Source organism: Carettochelys insculpta, chromosome 19, assembly GCF_033958435.1.
Source record: "Carettochelys insculpta isolate YL-2023 chromosome 19, ASM3395843v1, whole genome shotgun sequence".
In the NCBI taxonomy this organism is placed as follows: Eukaryota; Metazoa; Chordata; order Testudines; family Carettochelyidae; genus Carettochelys; species Carettochelys insculpta.
In genome coordinates this window covers 4,862,510-4,882,594 of record NC_134155.1, presented here as the reverse complement: position 1 = coordinate 4,882,594, position 20,085 = coordinate 4,862,510, and the positions used below count along the sequence as shown (strand labels likewise).

General features: G+C 52.4%; 1 protein-coding gene across 1 annotated transcript in view; it reads right to left on the bottom strand.

Annotated features, from left to right (window-relative positions):
* Positions 1–647: 647 nt before the first annotated feature.
* The window catches only part of NXN (nucleoredoxin), a 91,212-nt gene continuing 71,774 nt past the window's right edge, over positions 648–20,085 (bottom strand). Inside the window, exons 6-8 of the mRNA XM_075013534.1 lie at positions 11,987–12,166; positions 8,459–8,583; positions 648–1,768 (exon numbers count right to left, since the gene is read on the bottom strand). Coding sequence (XP_074869635.1) covers positions 1,586–1,768; positions 8,459–8,583; positions 11,987–12,166 — 488 coding nt within the window. The 3' untranslated portion in view covers positions 648–1,585. The remainder of the gene's footprint in view (positions 1,769–8,458; positions 8,584–11,986; positions 12,167–20,085) is intronic.

The following is a 20,085-nucleotide window of genomic DNA, read 5'->3' as shown; positions in this document are numbered from 1 at the left end:
CCACCATACAGCTCCGATTCCACTGGCTTTTGGGATACTCTGGAATCGACAAGTGCTGTTACTGCTCAGCCAATGTATGGAAAAGAGCTAACGAATGAACTAACACATGGGGAGCTTGAAAACATGGGGCTGGTTGGAAAGAGCACACGCAGGTACTTCCAGATGTGGGGGCCCCAGGTGGAGGCACATGTGGGTGTGTATAAATGCCCGAGGTGGAAGAACTGCTCACAGGAGTGTCTGGTGAACCACTCAAGCAGAAAGCCTGGGCTCCCCATCATGGGAAGGGCTGGTTTAACTGCTTCAAGCAGGGGACTTGATGGGCTGAAATCCAAACCTGCAGCTGGCAGGAGCCACGTTCTAGCTTAAGAAGCTCTTTGCAAGAGACCCAGCACCAAGATCTCTTAAGGCTGGTTGCTCCAGCTGCAGAATGGTACAGCAGCCCCCTGTGCACAGAAAGGCCACAAGAAGGGCCCCAAGTCTGTCTTTATGCAGCTCAGTAGATGGGTACAGCCGAGTAAGGCTGGTAGGTTTCCACTAGGCACGCTTCTCCCTCAGCCGCCCCTCGCCCACTTCCAAACCCCTTTCCCAGCCATAACAATGGCTTTGTTGTGAGCAGGGCCGAGAGAATCTGCACCTCAAGGACCAGGTGACTGTAACCATTTTATTACAAAGTTCCAATCACCATGGACAGTTTTTACAACGTCAATTTTCTGGGGGCTCAGCTGAGCTGCTTGGGGTTGTGTTTAGAACAGCACCATTACAGCCAGGCTTGGGAACCAGCTACAAAGAACATCTCAGTAAACTAATCTGTGGGACAACATTTCAGCCCAGGGACAGGGAGAGAGGGAAGGAAAGGACAGGAGAGAATGAGAAAATGCCAGCGAGAGCAGCAGAGGAGGACTGGGACAGCCCTGCACTGTTTCTCCTTTCGGCTCAGGGTGGCGGGTGTATGGGATTTCCCCAGATACACATAACTGACCCTGAACTATGGCTGCCGTGTGTCTGGTGGGCAGGAGGGGAAATGCCACCTAGAATCAGGAGCTCTTGACAGACGAGGAAGACCTTTGCTGCATCATGACCAATCCGCACTGAGCTTTTCATCAGTCACACTGACTCGGCATTGTCGGCTCACTGTTGCTGGCTGGGGAAAGGAGAGTTGTGAAAATGGCGCTGCCTTGGCACTGTCTGTCAGGGAAGCGGGGAAGAGGAAAGACGGACGAAGATGAAAAAGGGGTAGAAGAGTCCCGAGAACCCCAGTCCAGTGCCTGATGCTTAAGTTAGCAAGAACACCATGCAAAACATTTGCCTGCTAGCTAGTGCGTTGTATAAAATAATGATATGGTAACAGTTCTGGCCTGGTTATTAGAGAATATATCACCATGAAGCACAAGCAAAGTCTCCAAATGCCAGCGACTCCCTGCTGAAAGTGCATCTCCAGGAGTCTGCCGAGGAGGAGGATTCATTGCATAAAACAAGGCACCACAGGAAGGCTGGGTACTGGGTCGTGCGAGAGAACACGCTGAGCAACCTGCTAGCGGAGGAAGAGACCTAGTTTTAAATAACATCTGGTGGTGCTGAAGGCACCTCAAATGGGTTCGGGTTTTAGCTTGTCCGCTAGAAAGTCGCTCACAAAAGCCTCCACAATCTCTGGCGTGATTTCCTCGACGTCCATCACGTACTTGGCTCTGGCGGACATGTCCAGGATGGTGAGCAGGGGCGCCGCTTCGGGCAGATTGGTGTAATCCCGCAGGGAGTCAGTCATGTCGTCCTGAAAGCCAGCAAGAGAGAGCCCATGAATAGAGAGCAAAGCCCAATGGGTTGGAGAACTGGCTGGTGTGACAGCACCCAGGCTGGGCAATTCATGAAGAAGAACTCTGGCCAGGCACAACTCGCCTGCTGGAATGACCAGGTGCACAGGAACAGCGCATACATTCCCGTCAAAGCCTGGAGCCAGCCCCCCGCTCTTGGAATGGTTCATGCTTTCACAGAGCAAACACAATCCTGGGACGGAACCATGTGCCCCTCACACCTGAGTGCAACCATCCTGCTGTTTGGCAAGGAGAAAACTGCCAAATGGGAAATCAGAATCCAAGCCAGGATCGCAGTACTCTGGGTTCAGCCCTGCTCAGCCTTACTCTTGAGCAGCTGTTAGTACAACGTACTGTCTATGGATCACCTGTAACTCTGAGGTTGTCCAACTGAACACTGACTTACCTGTTCAGCCTCAGGACTCGGCCTGTCTCCTGCATCACACACAAGGGCTGTGGGAGATGCAGACACATGGGCAACACTGGGATCCTCATTCCTCATCTTGAACAGCCTTGCATTGTCTCAGGATTAGTGATCTCATCAGGGATGGGACTATGGCTTCATGCAGGGGTGCACAAAGTGGGAGTGGTCCCCGTGGGGGGGTGAAATTTCATAAGGGGGTCCAGCACAATTGGCTGCTGGCTGTCAGGCTCATCCATCTCATTATAAGGTTTGAAACACGTTACTGCTTTTATGCATCCACATCTATACACCAAGTAATATAGTTTTTACATTCTACAAGCTATCACAAGCAAGAAAGCACTGAGAGCAGTGAGCACCCCCCAGGCTCCTGAGATGAAAGCAAGGAGCAAGAAGTGAAACCCCCTCCCCAGGGGCTCTAGGACACCCCTGCCCGCCCTGCCTGAAAGAAAAGCGTGCCTGGCCCTGCAGCAGGATTCAGAAGAGCAATCCAGTCTCAGCACAAAACTATTGTTTCTTTTGTTGCTTCAAATGCGCCCTGTCAGTTGTGGGCTACAGCCCAGCCTCTCGGTGACTTGTGAGGGCTGGAGGGATTTGTTCTTCACTTCTCAACGGTCTGCGTAACACACCCACCCTGCCCTAGGCAGGACATGAATGCATGTTCCCTTCCATCCGCCCCCCCCGCCCTCCCCAGCAACCACCATGCACACACACGAGAGCAGAAGAGATGTGAGAAGTTGTGCACATACTTGCATGACATACTTCAGCCTTTGCCAGCTAATGCTGCTCCCTTCCTCCGTCCCAGGCACAGTGCCTGCTGCCACTGCGCATTCCAACCTGCAACGGGCTGCAAGGCTGTCATTTGGGCGGGCCAAGCTTGGGGGGGGGGGCGGGAGGGAGGGGCAGGGCAACGTGCACCCCACGTGGGAGACAGGCAGTGGGTGGGATAGCCCAACTACATCTAGCAAACTGGGACAGTTATCTTGACCCAGCAGCTCTCACGGAGTGAGCACCAATCACAATACATCAGTCCTGTTGTTCTAGCCAGTCCTTCAGCCACCCGCCAGCCAGCTGTCAGTGGCACCAGACACCTAATCCGCAGAGTGCGCTGTGGCCCAGGACCCTCGAGCGCTCTGCGTTCCTCCACCTCTCAACTAGCTGGGATTACAGGCATGCGCACCACACCCAGCCACAGAACTAGCACAGCCTGGAACTTCCCCAGTGGCTCTGCTCTTTGCATAACCTATTGGTTGCAGCACAGGAGGAGAAATAGGAGATTCCATGTTCTATTCACTGTTCTGCCACTGAGTCACTATGTGGTCTTGGGCAAGTCACCTAACCTCCCTGCGCCTGGGTTTCCTCCTCTGTAAGACAGAATAGTTCTGTAATGAACTAGACACAGGGTGTTCTAACTGTCCTCTGCCAGATGTGACCAGACCAGCTCCACAGCTTTGTCCTTCACAGGACACGGGCTCTGTGCAGACAGCCACTAATGGAGGTTCTCCTTCAGTTCAAATGGAAAGGGCCTGTGCTTTTGGAGCAGTGGAGTTTGAGTTCTCTCTGAGCTCTGCATATGAAGATTTAAGCTGTTGTGGCATAACGCCTAGTACCAACCCTCAGATTTGTCTCAGTCCCAATATCACTGTGCAGCTTAACTGTGGTTTGTGAAGCGCTTTATGAGCCGCAGACACACAGTGCCAGAGAAGCGCAAAGCATGACTACAAGGATGGGAAATGCCAGAGGCACAGAGCTAAGCAACAGCCAGGACATCTGTATTCACTAAAAGCTGATGCTCAAGGTGCCCAAACACACAACAAATCAAGAAACAGCAACTTGACAACAATGTACTTTGGAGGGCATCCTGGAACAATAGTTCCTCATCCAAGATGTCCCCGGATACACATGGAGCCTGTAACAAATCCAACCAGAGCACTGCTCGATGGGGAGGGGAAGGGGATGCAGCAGGGGTTGCATCAATTTTGGTCAGTGTGTGCAGGCAAACCAGCGCTCCGGGGAAAGGGAAAAACCCATCTGTCACTGTCAGAGCCGTGGAATTACAAAGCCTGGGCTGCTGGGATGATTCATTTCTCGCTCCTGGCTCCAAGCACCAGAGTCAAATGCTGTTTTCTGCACTCCAGCGAACGCGGCCAAACCCAGGATGTGCAGCGTCTGAGACCGGGCATTTTTCCAGAGCCATTTTTCAGCAGTGGTAATAAAAAAACCCTAAGTCAGCTGGGTAGCGCCATAGCACTTTGCTGCGGCCAGCCACACAAGGTAATTTATAACGCTGGCTCCCCGGTAAGCCAGGGGTTTTGAGAGCAGCCAGTTGGATGGAGCAGGGGAGGGATGACTCCGACCAGCCCCTGTGGCTTTGTTTCTGTAGGACTGCTGAGGGCTTTGTTACCACGTTCTCCTACTCATTTCTAACCTGCGCGTCTTCTGGCCTGGAACCCGCTCTCAGGCCTTACGATGACGTCAGCTCCTGAGTCACGAAATCCAGCCCAGATGGGAGGTATCGGGAGTTCCCACCCTTTATTTTACGGGTGCAAAACCTCCGCAGCCTTTTAACGAATGCAGACGGGCTTCGGAGGCGCCGGGAGAGCAGCGGGCAGCGCCCATGCAGGCCGCATTGTGAGCTGGTGGGCAGGGCCACCGGAAATGCAGTCGGAGCTATTGAGAAGGTGATGAATGGGACATTCAGGATGTTCCCCCACTCTGAGTGGCTGGCAGAAGCATGAATAAGCATCAGTGTTTCAGCCACTGCCAGTGAGGAAGAGGGCGAGGGGAGAAAACGCTCCTGAGACTTCGGGGGAGGGGAGCGCGCACAGCCGGGTTTAATCCGCGCCTCCCCAACAAGGAGGTTATTCAGAGACCTGAGCTGAGCCGAGGAGGAGGTGAAACGTGTTGGGGGGGGGGGGCAGTGTGAGGTGGCGGAGCAGCATGTGCCCCTGGAGCAGGGTAGTGCAGCAGGCTGCCCTCTGCGCAGTGTGGCTCAGGAGGGAGCTGGCTTATGCCAGGCAAAGGAGCACCAAGGACTGGCTGTGTGCACAGGGATGGAGCACACATGCATATGTGGCTGCCTGGCAGGGAACCACACCTTTCCTCCTGGGCCCTGCCCGGGGAGTTAAAAGACACAAGTGATTTTTCAAACCTTAAAACACGTTTGTACTTTTCAAGCCTCCAGCGCCAGCATGACTGACACAGGGTAGTGAAGGGCTGGTAAGTGCCGCTGGTCACACTGAGCTCCCTCCAGGGGATTTCCAGGCTCTCCACAAACACCTCCCAGCCCCCCGCCGGCTACGGGTGCCCCAGCTCCACTGGACACACGTGAAGAAACCGAGATGGAGCACGAAAGGTCACACAGCAAAGGCAGAGCCAGGAGCAAAACCCACGGCTCAAAAGCTGCTCTCAGCCACCCTCCTGCCAGCCAGTGACCTCTCAGGGATGACACTGGTACAGCAGACCCCGCCTTGGGCCTTGTCATTGCCAGCCCGATGTCTGCTGCCGTTTCCATGACCCCGTGCACAGCAGCTGCCGAGAAGTCAGGCAGGCATTCCCACGGGCAGGAGCTGCCTCACTCCTCTTCTTCACCCACTGACTGCCAAAGCACTTCCTCCCAGCCTACATCATCACTCTGAAAGGGGCTCAGCAACCCACCCAGGGGCTGCCTCCTCTCACACTTGGACTGGAGTCAGCCCCTGGTGCACGGCTCAGAAGCCCTTTTCCTGCATGGACCCAAGATGCAGTGGGTTGGAAGGAGCAGGTTTGGAAGATCTTGGGAAAGAGAACCCTCTTCTCACTCAAATGGTTAGTTTCTCCTGTACTAGCACTCACCGAGTTCCCTTCCTCCTCTGCATAGGCCAAGCAGGGTGGCTCCACCAAAGCTAGCCCAGGTCTGCCGTCCAGATTACAGGCTAGCCTGGCACAGAGAGGACCTGAGTATTGCCAGACAGGGCTGGCACTGCAGCAGTTCCTTTGTTCAGCTCCCAACTCACCACAGAATAAGATTTAAGCATTAATCCCCTGGGGGCAGAGCAATAAAATAGGGCCTTACAGCAGCACCTCTGCACGCTGCACCATGCCAGGGGATTGTGGGATGGGGCTAGACATGCCTGGCTGGCGGACAGTAAGGACGGAAAGCAAATGATGGTTTGCATTTGTTCCCTGTGTACATGAGAAGTAGGGAGGGGCTCAGTGTTAGGAACAGTGACCAGCAAAGCTCCAAGAAGTTCCGTCCTGCAGCCAAAAATGCAACGGCGAGAGTCTCCTAGGAGTTCTGGGCCTCCTGCCTCTGCAGCTCTGTTCTGGCTCTTCCACTCTAGACAGACCCGCAGAACATAAAAGGTGCAAGAAAACGAAAGATGAGCAGGGGCTGGGAAAGAAGCCTGGCTTGCTCCAGCCTTCCTGAAGTCCTGCCAGTCCCTGGGGAAGGTTCAGGTCAGTTCTTTTAAGAGCTAAACCAGGAGCCAGTTTCCAACGTTCAAACCCAGGTGGATGAATGACACAGAACTCAGGAATCACTTGGCTGAGAACCAGACAGAAGGTTGGAAGGAGACACCTCCTGGAGACCCCCACCGGCTACATTCATCTGAGGCAGCCTGCTCAGCCCTGGAGCAGGGCCGGGAAGAGGGAGGGACTTTGCACTACCCCACAGCAACCTCTCTGGCTAGCTCTGGACTCAAGGCACACTGCAGAGGCAGCGCATCGCTCCAGGAGGCCATCACTCTCTGCGCCTTCCCCAGACAGACAGAAGCTGGACCGCAGAGACGCATCCATCATGGGGCTGTCAGCTCCGCTTTGGAGCTCTCAACAAATCTCACGCAGGAATGCCTCCAGTGAGAGGCCATGAGAGCAAACTGCTGTGGGGCTGTTTGGCTCAGGGCACCAACCAGATGTACTGAGCAGTGCACTTCTCCCCGGCCTGCCCTGCGCATCACCAGCCTGATCCGTCCATTTGCCGAGTGGCTGCAGGTAGTGCAAATAGCACCATTAACGACTGCCACTCCGCTGTCTCCCACAGTTAAAGCAGCAGTTCCCCAGGCATCTCCTCTCAGGGCGGAGCAGCCCCGTTTGCGTGGGGGTGCCGAGGTCTCTGGTCACTAAGACATGGCTCTCAGATTTAAACTCACTCTCCCCATCCAAGCAGACCTGTAAATGTTCTGGTTTTAGCCCCGTCACTGAGGTGCTGGCTCTGGATTTGTTGCTCCTGAACCCTTAGTACTAACTGTACGGTCTCTCCTGCTCTTAGTGGGCAGCAAACTCTGCTCCCCCAGCAGAGAGAGAATGCACATGGATTGCATCAAGTCCTCATCCTGTGACTGCAAATCAGGTCCCAGCTAGGCAACTCTGCTGACTGTTGCCCACAGCCTGTTTGCTAGAGCTCTGCCCTGTCTATCAATGTCTCCAGGGAAGGCTCTCTCTCTGCTGGGGAGACTATTCCACAGTCTCATGCAGATGGAAACTCAGGAGCAGACAAGTCAAATCAGAGTCTTGCACTGAGTGACTCCAGTCAGTTAGATAACCTCTTAGGCTCTAGGAAACCCTGGGTTCCACCTTCAAAACTCTACCCTGGCCTCTAGGTTATCGTCTGAATACGAGCAGCCTGTTCAAGAAGTCAGCCCCAGGCTGTGTTATGTCACGTCACCACAGGCCTCATGCGATAGGAAAGTCACAGAGACAAGGATCCCGGCAGCGCAGTGATATTGCCAAGGCCCCGCTCCCCATTTGTCTGAAGGACAGGCACGTAAAGCACACTAGGAGCGGAACACTGGCTTTGGCTGCAGCTTGGAAATTTCCAGGACTTGGTTGAGTTTTGCCTGGCCTGGGGAGTTCGTGTTCCCAAAACGTTGCCTGGCTCAGTTTGGTTGAAGACCAGCATCTTGTGGCTAGAGCCAGGAGTGCTGGGAGGCAGGGTTCCCGGGCTCTGTCCCAGACTCGCTTTGTGATCAACCGCAGGTCACAATGTTTCTGTACCCCAGTTTACTTAACCTGTATGTGTCCATTCATGCCTGTCCTCAGGATAGGGGCTGCAGCTCACTCATCACAAAATGTGCAGGAAACCCCCCAGATTGCTTCCCAAAGAGAGGCAGACGCCTGTGCAGCTGATGAAGAGCCTGACCCCGCAGCCCTGCCCCACACTCAGCTCCCACTCACCATGGGAGACAGAGGTCCCACACCCTTCATTTAAAAGTATGGCAAACAAAGCCAAGGAAGTTCCTCTTCCTCTTACCTCTCCTGCCACAAAGAACAGCAGCGGCGCCTCCTCATCTTTGGCTTTGTACTTGGCAATGATTTTTTCTGCTATCGGCTGAATCAGCTGCTTAGCTGCCTCTGACTCTCCATCATCCTCCGAATCTGCAGGTCACAGGCCATGGGAGAGAAAAAGGTACCACAAAAGGGAGGTTACAATCCAATGGAGCCAAAGACACTGTACTCATGGGTGGGGCTTCCATAGAGAAAACAGGAACAAGAACGTACGGCAGCATGGCCTTGTACCAACTAGAGAGCAGCAGAAACATGCTTTCACGTGAGCCTGGGAAATAAATCCCAGCATTTGCACTCCCTGACACCTCCCCTGAAGCATAGGGACAAACACACACAAGAAAGCTGGTCGGCCATTGGAGAAGCAACTGGATGTTTTGAACACCAGAGAGCACCTTGATCTGATGCTGCCAGACATCCTTCCCTGCCCCACCTTGGGAAAACCGCTCAGGGGCTCTCCCACCTGCAACTCTCAGCAGCCACTCTATGAAATTAGCTGGGATTTGGCAGAGGTGCAGCGGGAAGAGATAAGAACCTCAGCCCAATACCAGCCACAAATGAAATACAAATGCTAGCTTGGCAGGAAGAGACAACATGTCCCTGAGCAGCAGCTAGATGAAAAGATCTCAATTTGGGGCAGCTTTCAGCATCAACACAATGGAAAAAACAGCCCCTCTAGTCCCCCACTGTGAAAGTCCCCTTGCTAACCGTTCCCCTGCATGCTGCCAGTACAAAGACCTACGTGAAACAGGCAGGAGGTGGCCCTGAGAGAACACCCACCCCACCACAGCAGGGAGCGCTCTCTGACCTCCAACGCACACAGAGGCGGACAAAGCCTGCCAGACACAGATTCTCTGCTCTCCACATTCCCTTGCTTCGGCAGCTATCATACGCAGTGTCTGTATGTGTGAGAGGGAGAGAGGGGTGGCTGTGATTTATTTTCTACACACAAACTCTACTGGCTAAACTCCAGCTCCACTCTCTGCACTGCGGCCAGCCTACCCATAAACTTGTCAGTTATTCATAAGTGATGCTCCACTGAAGCAAAGGCTGCAATCTAGAGCCTTCCCCGGGAGACCTCGCAATCCCAGGCCTTGCTCTAGGGCCTGAAGCTGCTTGGAGGCGCCCATGATTTAAGGGGTATCATCTCTAGAACTGAAGCATCAAGTTACAGGACCATAAAACAAAGCACAGTTGCTGCTGACCGGATGCCAGCAAATGAGGGCTTATCCATTTAAAACACAGGTAAATCTCACTGACTTGAGGACCTACAAAAAGACTCTTGTGACTGGAGTCAGGGACTGAGGGAACAGTGACTCTTGGGTTCTTTTCCTAACAATGCCACTGAATTGCTATGTAACCTTGGTCAAATCTCTTCACTGCACTGTGCTTCACCTACCTGTCCACAAATTGGAGTTAATTTCCTACTTTGCAGGATGGCTGAGAGACTTAATGGGTGTTTAGCAACTGTCTAGAGAAGGTCAGAGAGTGTTAGCAACAAATTCTGATTCATTATGCAGAGCAGAACTGCTGCTAAACAGCTGGGTGTATGTAAGCATCCCTGAAGTCTCTAACTGCCCCCAGGAGAACTGCGCTGTGCTGGCAACCTCAGGCTATGCCAATTAGTTCTTAACCTGCAGCCCAAGCAGCACAGCTGTGGTCCATGTGACATCATGAGGGCCAGGTGGTGTCCATATAATTATGTGGATGCGGTTCACTGAACAGGGAGAGCTGCACATGCCACCTGCAGTGGTGAACAGGTTGTGAGCCTCTGGCCTGGACAGAACTTGGAGACAAAGAAGACTCCGTTGAAAATTCAGGGGGTTGAATTTTGGATTCCTGCCCATTCTGAAGCCTGCTAGCTAGTCTCCATTTCTGCTCGGTAAATTTGCATTCCATCAGGGTAATCGAGGCGTTTGACAAACATTATGAGCAGTGCTGCTCTGAGAGCCACCTGCCCCCATAGGACTGTCATGGTATCGCAACAGCACAGTGGAGCAAAGCAGGAAATTAACTCCAATTTGTGGACAGGTAGGTGAAGCACAGTGCAGTGAAAGGATTTGACCAAGGTTACATAGCAATGCAGTGGCATTGTTAAGAAAAGAACCCAAGAGTCACTGTTCCCTCAGTCCCTGACTCCAGTCACAAGAGTCTTTTTGTAGGTCCCCAAGTCAGTGAGATTTACCTGTGTTTTAAAATGGATAAGCCCTCATTTGCTGGCATCAGGCTTTGTCCGGCTCTGTGTGCGATGTCCTGGGGCAAGTGGGGGAGAATCACACCCAGGAGCCCCCAGGGCTGAGCATCCCCTAACTCTTCACGATGAGCCCCGCGTCTATCAGGAAGACTCTTCCCAGCACGCGGTTTGCAGAGCGGTGCAAGAAACACTCTGCTCAGAGGAAGAGAAAAATAACTGTTCTGAGCTGTATCTGTACAGCAAGAGCCTCACACACACACAGCCCATCAAGCTAAGCCTGGGAGGCAGACGAAAGAGAGGGCGGGGTGGCGGGAAGGGCAGAGGGATTTTTGCCCAGCACTCACATCTCCTGCTGGGCTCTACTGAATAAATGATCAGGGCCAAACCAAGGCTGAAAAGGAAAAAAACGAAGACACAAAAGCCATATTATGAATGCGATGGGAAAGAGCGTTCTCCATGACAGAGGGCCTGGGAAGAGGCAGGGAACTCCCCCTCATCTCTCCCTGCCCTAGGATACAGCACTACACACTTGAGTTAGGGAAGGGACAGAAAATATCATCACATTGCTGTACGTGGCACATCCAAACCTTGAATAGCACCAGGAATTCTGGTCGCCCCAGCTCCAAAAGGATGTAGTGGAACTGGACAAATTTCCAGAATTAGCGACAAAGATGATGCAGGCTATGGAACAGCTTCTGCACTGGGAAAGACTACGAAGCAGAGGGCTGTTCGGTGAGAAAGGAGGTCACGACAGAGGTCTATCCAAATGCGAATGGCAGACGGAAAAAAGCGACTCAAGGTGTGTTAGTTCCCCTTTCCCACACGACAAAAACCAGGGGTCACCTGATGAGATTAACAGGCAGCAGGTTTAATACAAGAGAAAATACTGTTCCACCCAATGCACAGTCAACTTGTGGAACTCATTGCTGGGGATGTGGTGATGGCCCCAAGTATAACTGGGTCACAAACAAACTCAGTGACTTCAGGCAGGATGGAGACAACACTGGCTATCAGTCAAGATGATCAGGGGGTGCCCCCAGGCCTGGAGTGTCCATAGCTGGAAGGGGAAGACAGAGTGAATCTCCCCAGAAATATCCTGTTCCATACACTCTCCCTGAAGCGCTAGTGCTGGTTGCTGTCAGGATACAGGCACGGGGGGTACGTACAAGTGCCAAGGAGAACAGCCCACCAAAGAGCATCCCAGTGAGAGCTCCTCCAAAGAGGCCCCCCTCCCTCCCCAGCTGACGAAACCCAGAGAGTGAGGGCAGGAATTTTTGGAGAGAAATCAAACGCGCGCCCTACCTACAAAGAGGACAAGGCACGGGCCCTCATTCAGCTGGACGGCATTGGAGTCGGTCAGCTCCAGCACAGGCTTGGGGTGCCAGGGGAACTCTCGGCATTCTGTGTCATTCAGCACTTCCACCCGTCCCTGCCGCGTGATCACGTCTCCCTTGGGGTCCAGGACGATGAGCGTGGGGATGCCTGTAGCAGAGGAAGAACAGCAGTCACTAAGTGGGGAGGGGCCCGGTGAGACAAGAGTGTGGGCTAACGTCCGTCATCCTATGGGTGAAACAAAGAGCATCTCCTGTTTGTGCTGTACGCTTTGCTCCTGAAGCGAGGGAACCTGGCGTCTGGGGGTCAGGACCCGTGGGCTCTACTTCTGACTTTGTGAGGGGGAGTGGAGCCTTGTGCTCGAAGCAGGGAAGTTAGGTACAGGGACCATTCAGCTGCCACCCGCATGCAACCACCTCCGGAATGGATTACAGTAGCTAAGGGCCTGAGCCACAGCCCACAGGAGTCTGTGCGCTGAGCTCAGTGGGCGTGGATGTGGCGTGCACAGCAGCCCTCCACAGCATCTGCGCAGCTGGTTCCATTATAAACCCTTCCACTTCGGTGGCTATTCATGGCTACCAAACTTGGCTCTGTGGCGAGCGAGGGTGCTGCAAGCCCTCAGACAGTCACAGCCCTTCCAACATGTCCCAGACCACCACGGGGGGATTGGGGTTAGCTGGGCCTGCATTCTCGCAATGTAACACAGACTGCCAACATTTACAATATGACACGAGGCCTGCGCTCCAGGACACAGCTGCGGAGCAGGAGCTATATTAGCTCACTAAGGGCTTTTACTGTGGCTCCCCACTGAGCAGAGGGGGAACACACTTCCCACGCCCTGCAGCGAGGCAGTGCAGTACTGCAAGGGCTTCAGCTGGGAAAGCCTCAGCACACTGGTGGATTTCCTGAATGCCAGGTCAGATGGTTTCTTGGCTTGGGGCCGCCTATCACTGGCCCTCGGCCTCTGGGGAGCTGGCGCACAGCACAGGTGAGGGGAGCATTCTCAAGCTTCACTAACGCGCAGGAGTGGAGCAGAGCCATCGGCAGAGGCCAGAGTTAATGAGACCCATGGACCGGCGCTCTGTGCCAAACAGGGCAGCAGCACAGGTGGGGCACAAAACTACATGACAAGTCTTCTTGAGAGAACATTATTTATTTAGAGCCATGTCCTGACTCCTCTTCCGAACCGTCTCTCTCTCCTCACCGGGCCCTTGTTCCCCACACACACACCCTGCCACTCTCCCATCTCCACTGGGGCAGAGTGAACAGCCAAAAGGCAGCACTCAGGCTGAGGCCAGCACCTGCTTCCCAGCTGTTACAGAGCATTGCTTCCTTCCTGTGGCGCCAGCATAAAGCTCTCCCATAATGCCCCACCCTGGCGTGGCAGCGAAGTGGCACCTCACAGGTGTGAGAAGCCAGAGCTGCTCGCTGTGTCGCAGATTACACACACATTCCATCGACAATCATTCAGGTCTTAGTCTTCCTAGCTGAGCACTAGGTTATTACGAACAACCTCCCAATGGGCTTGCACATTAAATTCCAGCTGTGCATGATTCTCGCCAGCAGTTGCCTGTTGTGCAGACTTAAACCCTGCATAGCAGCATGTACTCCCCATGGCAATGAAGGGTCCACACAGATGGAAATATGGCCCCTGCCCCTGGGAGCTAACCGTCTGGGAGAGGAATGGTGGGTTCAGCAGGGAGACAGGAGCACACAGCAACTAAAAGCAGACAGATGGCTCTACTCAGGCAGCAGACTAGGCTGTTCTATGCAGCCTTCATCAGGTCTGTTCATAGTCACTTTTGCTTTTATGTCTTTGGTGCAGTGGGAGCAGAAAGTTCATCTTGGAGGCCTCACTTGTGTGGAGACAGATTTCACTGTGCGGCTCTGAACATTAGGACAAAGCCTGCCACTGGCTAAGGACACAGTCTTACCAGGTGCTGAATGCCCTCAATTCCTACTGAAGCTAATGGCAGTCACGGTGCTCAGCACCTTGCCAGATTGAGGACCGATCAATATTCCCTGTAAACTATGCATTTGGGTGGCCACTCAGGAGAGATTCATTTGCCACCCAGCTGATCTGCAGAGCACCCAGGGTCACCCACAGCTGGCAGCTTGTTTCTACTGGTGCACATCGCACATGCCTTGGTGCACGTAACAATTTATTCTGCACCCAGGTGACAAAAAATAGAGGGAACATTAGTCCTGATGCTAATGGGAGTGAAATCCGATCCTTTCCAACATGTGGTCACAGCCCTTTTCTGAGCCTTACTGAGGGGGAGATGGCACCATGGGTCTCATCCAGCAGCTGCCGACAGAGTGGTGGCAAGAACTCCCAGAGCGAAGGCTGAGAAGCACCCCTGAGTTAGAGAAACTGGCCGTGTTCCCTGCTCTCAGGCATTGTTTCCGAAGATGGTGATTTACGAGCTGGGTGTGAGTGCAGCAAAAGGAAGTGCAGATTCCCCAGTGGGTGGGACATTCCTTCTTGGCACAGCCACAAATGCTATCAGGGGAGCATCATTATCAATCTTGCAGGGCCCCCTCCCTGCTGGCCTTCCCACAGCTCTGTCCCAATTCATTCACACAGTGCTGGGCTCACTTCACAGCCCTTGTTAGCTCCATACCGAGGAACCACGTGAAACTCACACCGAAACCTAAAACTCCTCTCACTCAGCCTCTGGGTTCCAAGCAGCCTCATCAACCTCACATGTAATGGGCATAATGCAGTCCTGAAATGTTCCCTGCTGCTTTCCAGCCTTCTCTGAGGTAAGGCTGAGACCAGTCTCCTGCCACTGGATGACCCTGCCCCGAGATCAGAATTATGCCCCCCTGCCTCCCGGTGTCAGTTTCCAAAGTCTCCCAGCCCAAACTCAAGCCAAACAGGTGGTATTTTGCTGAAGTAGGAGGATCCCACACTGGCTAAAAGAAGTGTAGTCATTGGCAGTGCGCTTTGCTCTTTGTAAGTTCCTGATCTTTTGCAAGAGAACAATGTGTCTGCAAAAACAGGAGGGAAGGGAGTTCCCCTAACACTGGTGCTGGTCTGCAGAGCTCTGTAGCCGGAAACCAGACTAACTTCACTCAACTCCTCAGGCCCAGCCCTGCTCTTCACCAAAATCAAAGGCGCTATGTCTCATTAAACTCCAACAGTGCAGGGGCAGAAGCTGGTCAGTGGTCCTCCTCTGACAGGACTGATATCAGACACTACTCCTTTGAGTGATTCTTACTGTAGGGAGAACACCCACGCTTCCCTACAGCAGGGAGAGTTCAGGAAATGTTATCCACACAAACCCACTCAGATTCATCTTTCATCACAGATGTTTCCTGCAAGCCCAAAGAGCTGCACCCGGAACGTCCAAATATTTTGGACCCTGCTAAACAAAGGGAAGGTTCTGGTGCCCAGGTAAAGGCATATGATTCTCCACACTGCTGGCTGGCTGGGAAAGGTCAGTCTGACAAGAAAAGGCCAGGGGGAAGTCTATTAAAACAAGCACTGGGAAATGAAGTTACAAAAACCTCTCCTGACAATTGTTAACAGACTTTTTTTCTCTCAAGGATTAGCGCACTTCAGTTGCCCTGGACGCAGCTTTATAGATATTTAATTCATCCCGCCTGGCTGAAGCAGATGTGTTAAACAACAGTCTTCCTGGAGGTTACAGGCACACATTTCCTTTCTGTAAGATCCAGCAAAAACCCAAGCAAGTTGTGCTCCTAGCACCCACAGCAAAGAGCTCTGTGCCCCATGCTGTACTGCGTCACTCACTCAAGTCCAGCAGAGCTGTGCCCTTCTACAAAGTTGAGCTGAACATCTCATTCAGCTGGGCATTTTAAAGTGTCCGCATACATATGGCATACTGACTCCGAGTGGGAGTGTGTTTACAGACACATGGTTTTGCTGCAGGGCAGGACCAGAATACCTCCCAATGAGTGTGGTATTTGCAAACACACAGCATCAGAAATTATAACAGAGGTTGGATTTAGACTCCGAAAGGACCAGTTTCAGCGCTGGCTGACGCCAGAGCAACTCCCGTGCATTCAGTGCACTTATCTTTTTATGAAGGGCTGGATTTAGTGCAATCTTAACAATACAGATCAAATGATCGACACATGCAGCTGAATTGAAAAGAAGTGAAGGCTGGTTAGCTCAAAGGCTGGGCAGTGCAGTCTGATCTCTAAGGGCCAAATTCACCTCAATGTAACACAAAGCGAAGTAAATAGAATCCATATATATTAGCGATACGGCGCAGGTTGTGAATTCAGATTAATCCCTGTGTGGTAGTGACTGAAGCTGTTACTGTCTGAGAGCTGTTCATCCTCCCAACCAACCCCAAACCCTGACAGAAAACCCCAGACACTGAAGAGACGTGGCCATTATGGAGAAGCTCATTAGTGTCCGTCCAGGGAGCACTTCAGTCTTCAATTTCAGCACGTCAGCATTAACATTAAAAAAACCCAAACCTAATCATGCCCACCAGGGATCCCTATGTCGGAGGGCTAGGAAGAACACAGCACACAGATTCATGAAAGAGGCCTTTACATCCAAAAGTTCTGCAGCCACTGATCACCACCCAAGCCTGCATTACAATAGGATCCCACCAGTCCGGGCTCATTTCTTGGGGCCAAACACGGCATTCCATCCTCCTCAACTGCTCCATGAATGCCACCAACACCCTCCAATTGGTTTTCGCAAGGTTCCACAGCAAAGTCCCCCACGACATCATCCTGTTCCCTGCTGCTTCAGTTCCTCTTATGGCTTTACAAATACCAGAGGATCGTGTATCTGGTTCTTGCAAAGCTTATGGCACTGGGGCAGGGCTATGCAGGCTCCATGCTTCTGTCAAAGATGGCAGACCATGAGGAAGGCTGTGCAGGTTCATGGGATTTTCAAAAATGATAGAGCACAGGTGACGGAGACAGCTGCACCCTAGGGAGTTGCCCGTTAGCTCCCAGTTCCCTCGCACAACGTGTTTCTGCTCCACCATAAACTGCTGGAACTTCCCAGAAGACAGTGGGCTGGATTAATGCACACTGGCACGCCTGCCCACAGTGCAGTGCACCGTGCATGGACACAAGCACTCCTGGTGAGCACCTGCAGTGCTGACGCAACGAGCCAAGTACGTACATGCACCAGCCATGTACTAAACGTGGCAGTTTTATATCAATGTACCCTGTGTTGGCAAAACTTTGTCAAGTAGCCACGGCCATAGCCTTCGTTTGGCCTAAGGTTCTGGCATGTGTCTGAATGTTAATACTGAGATCAAGAAGCACCAGGACCCTGTAGCATTCACGGCTTTGATTTTTATAGCTGCCCAAGAAACAAGATAGCTGTCTAGCCTGTGTAAGTTTCAGTGGTAACATGGCTACAGGAGCTGGTATAAATCAGCCTAGGTCCATTGACTGCAGTAAAGCTCTGGCTCTCGACATCAAGTAGAATCCAACCCACAGTTGTGGTACCACTGAAATTTACACTGATCAGACAGGTTCCATGAATTACTCCTTGTAATTAGTTTGCAGATCACAGCAGGTACCTTTTTTGCAAGAGGAAGCCCAAGGCATGGCTGAAGTGGCCAGAACATCCCACTGACACACATGAGGGACACCTAAAATACGAGCACCATTTGCTGGGCTGGAGAAAATCCCGCCACATTTTCCTGGACAGCCAGGAGAGCTGAGCAAAGCCAGGGAAGAGATTAGCATTCAAGTGTGGACTTTGAGCACTACAGCCATTTGGGAATGAGAAGAGGCAAATATTTCTCCTTCGTCTCCCAAAAAGAGAAACACAGAAGGACAGAGACAACTGAATATCAGGAGCTGCTAACAGCCAAGGAGCCAACATTTCAGCACCTGGTTCTCACCAAGCTTACACCCATCTATGTGCTATCGAGCGTCTTGCTCCTCCCAAACCCAGCAACCTCCCGTAGATTAGACTTGGTAAATTCAGACAAGTCAAACTCTCCTGGCCGGGTCTGGTGCATTTCAGCCCCGGAGTCTTGTTCCAAAGATTTCCAGAACCACTCTCCGCCTAACAGAAAGCAAGCGAAGTTAGTGCTGCACTCCACGCCCGGGGGTGGAAAACAGCAGGCTACTCACGTGTCTTCTTTACACACTAAGCATTCACAAAGAAATCCATGGACAATTCTCTGGTTGACATTTGCCTGCAACTTAAGCCCCAGCAAGAGATTACATTCCCCTCATTCCAGGCCCAGACAGCACAGCTTGAAATTCCTTTGTACATGCTGAGGCTGCACACCCAAGGGTAGTGGGAAGAACGGCACATTAACCCAGCTTGGTGGACGAGTTACAGATCCCAAGGTTATGCCAAGAAAAGTATCTAAGCACAGAAAGGCTTATTCATCACCTGATAGCATTTGAGATCCCTGCGGTGGGGGGCAGGTCAGAAGGCTAGTGAGAAACTGGAAAACTCACTTTGAGCCCTGTCCTGTGAAAAGGAGAACGCCCCGTCCACCCCATGAGAACAACAGCATCTCACGGACCTGGGACCTCTATCCACTTGGAACTCCAATCCCACCCCAACTTGCTCTGCACGTTCATCTCTGCCAGGTCCACAGGATGCTGCTGAAAGACTCCCACTCCTACATCCTAGGTTAAGGCACTTACTGAGTCAGCTTGCTGCTCTGCCACAGATTTCCCATGTGACCTAGGGTGTGTTACTCAATCTCACCTCTCAGAGATTTCCTTCATACCAAGAGTCTCGGTCCCCAGCCAGAGAAGTTATGCAGTCCAGCCCAGGAATACCAGAGGGAGGGGGTTCCATTCCCATTGCCCAAGCCCCACCCCTTCTGACCCCTCTCTTCCACAGCACCCCAACCCCAAGGGATGTGACCTCATGCATTACCAAGGAAGCCTGGTCCACAGAGGCAGACTGAGTGAACCACCAAGTGCTCTGTGCTTCCTGGTGGCTCCTGTTGCAGTGGGGAATACAGAAGGGCTGACTGCTGCCCCCACTCCGCAACAGGCCTCCCTGATAATCCCCAAGGCTACATCACTCGGCAGGTCGGGGAGCCAATGGGGGTGGGGGGGCAATGGTGGAAAGGGACAGGGCTTGGGCCATGGACATGGACAGAACAGGCCCTGCCCCCTGCAACACGGATTGCAAGGCTGCTCCAGGCAGGGATGGCCCACAGGCTAGAGGTCTGAGATCCCTGCTTTATACAAAGGTTCAGATCCCAATTAGCTCTCCTGACCAGGTTAATATAAGGGGTTAATTCCAATGGGTGGCCTCATTTGAACACCACAATGCTGTGTCTGCAGACAATGTGTGCGCACTCCTCCTAGCATTTAGCCCTCCACTTGGTTTTCAGGCATGTTGGAAGAGCAAAGACATCCAAGTGCTATGAACCAAACTCCTTCAAGTGTAACACTACCCCCAGCAAACCAGGGCCGGAAGACTGATGACTAAATCATTTCAGCATTACCATTTCAGGGTAAAGCACACAAGAAGCTCTGGCACGGACTTCTGGATTTCTAATCTGTCTAAAATACGCAGTGATTCAGTTTGAACAAGACTGGAGCCCAAACATAGCCCGCCATGGGAACAGTTAGGTGAGACAGAAATGTAGGTCACTGAAAAAGGTACCTTTCATCCAGCTGCCTCGGCAGCTCTGGACATTTTTATATTCCTGTTGCTCAGGCCTTCTCCCTTGGCTGCTTTCATTAACAACCAGAAACTTATCCCTCAGAAACACCCAAGTGTCTATTCACTGTGCGTAAAAGCTGAGACTATTCAATTCAGTCAGCTACCCCTGGGTTCAGATCTGAAATCATACCAAGAGGTAGGTAATGGTGCAGTAATACAGAGGTCCCATATTTTCAATACAGGTTGAAACTCTTGAATCCGGCGCTCTCTTGTTGGGCAATATCCAAGGTCTGGCAGGACTATGGATGTGGTGCGACCAGGGAGCCCCAGTGTCCGGGGTAACAAGCAGTGTGCAATTCAGTGTGCTCCTGTTTTATTGCAGCTTCACCTTAGTCACATGGTTCCCCCAAATGGGCCTCAAGAGCACACTCCAGGCATTCCTTGTCCAGCTGAAAGCTGACATGGCCCTCTATGA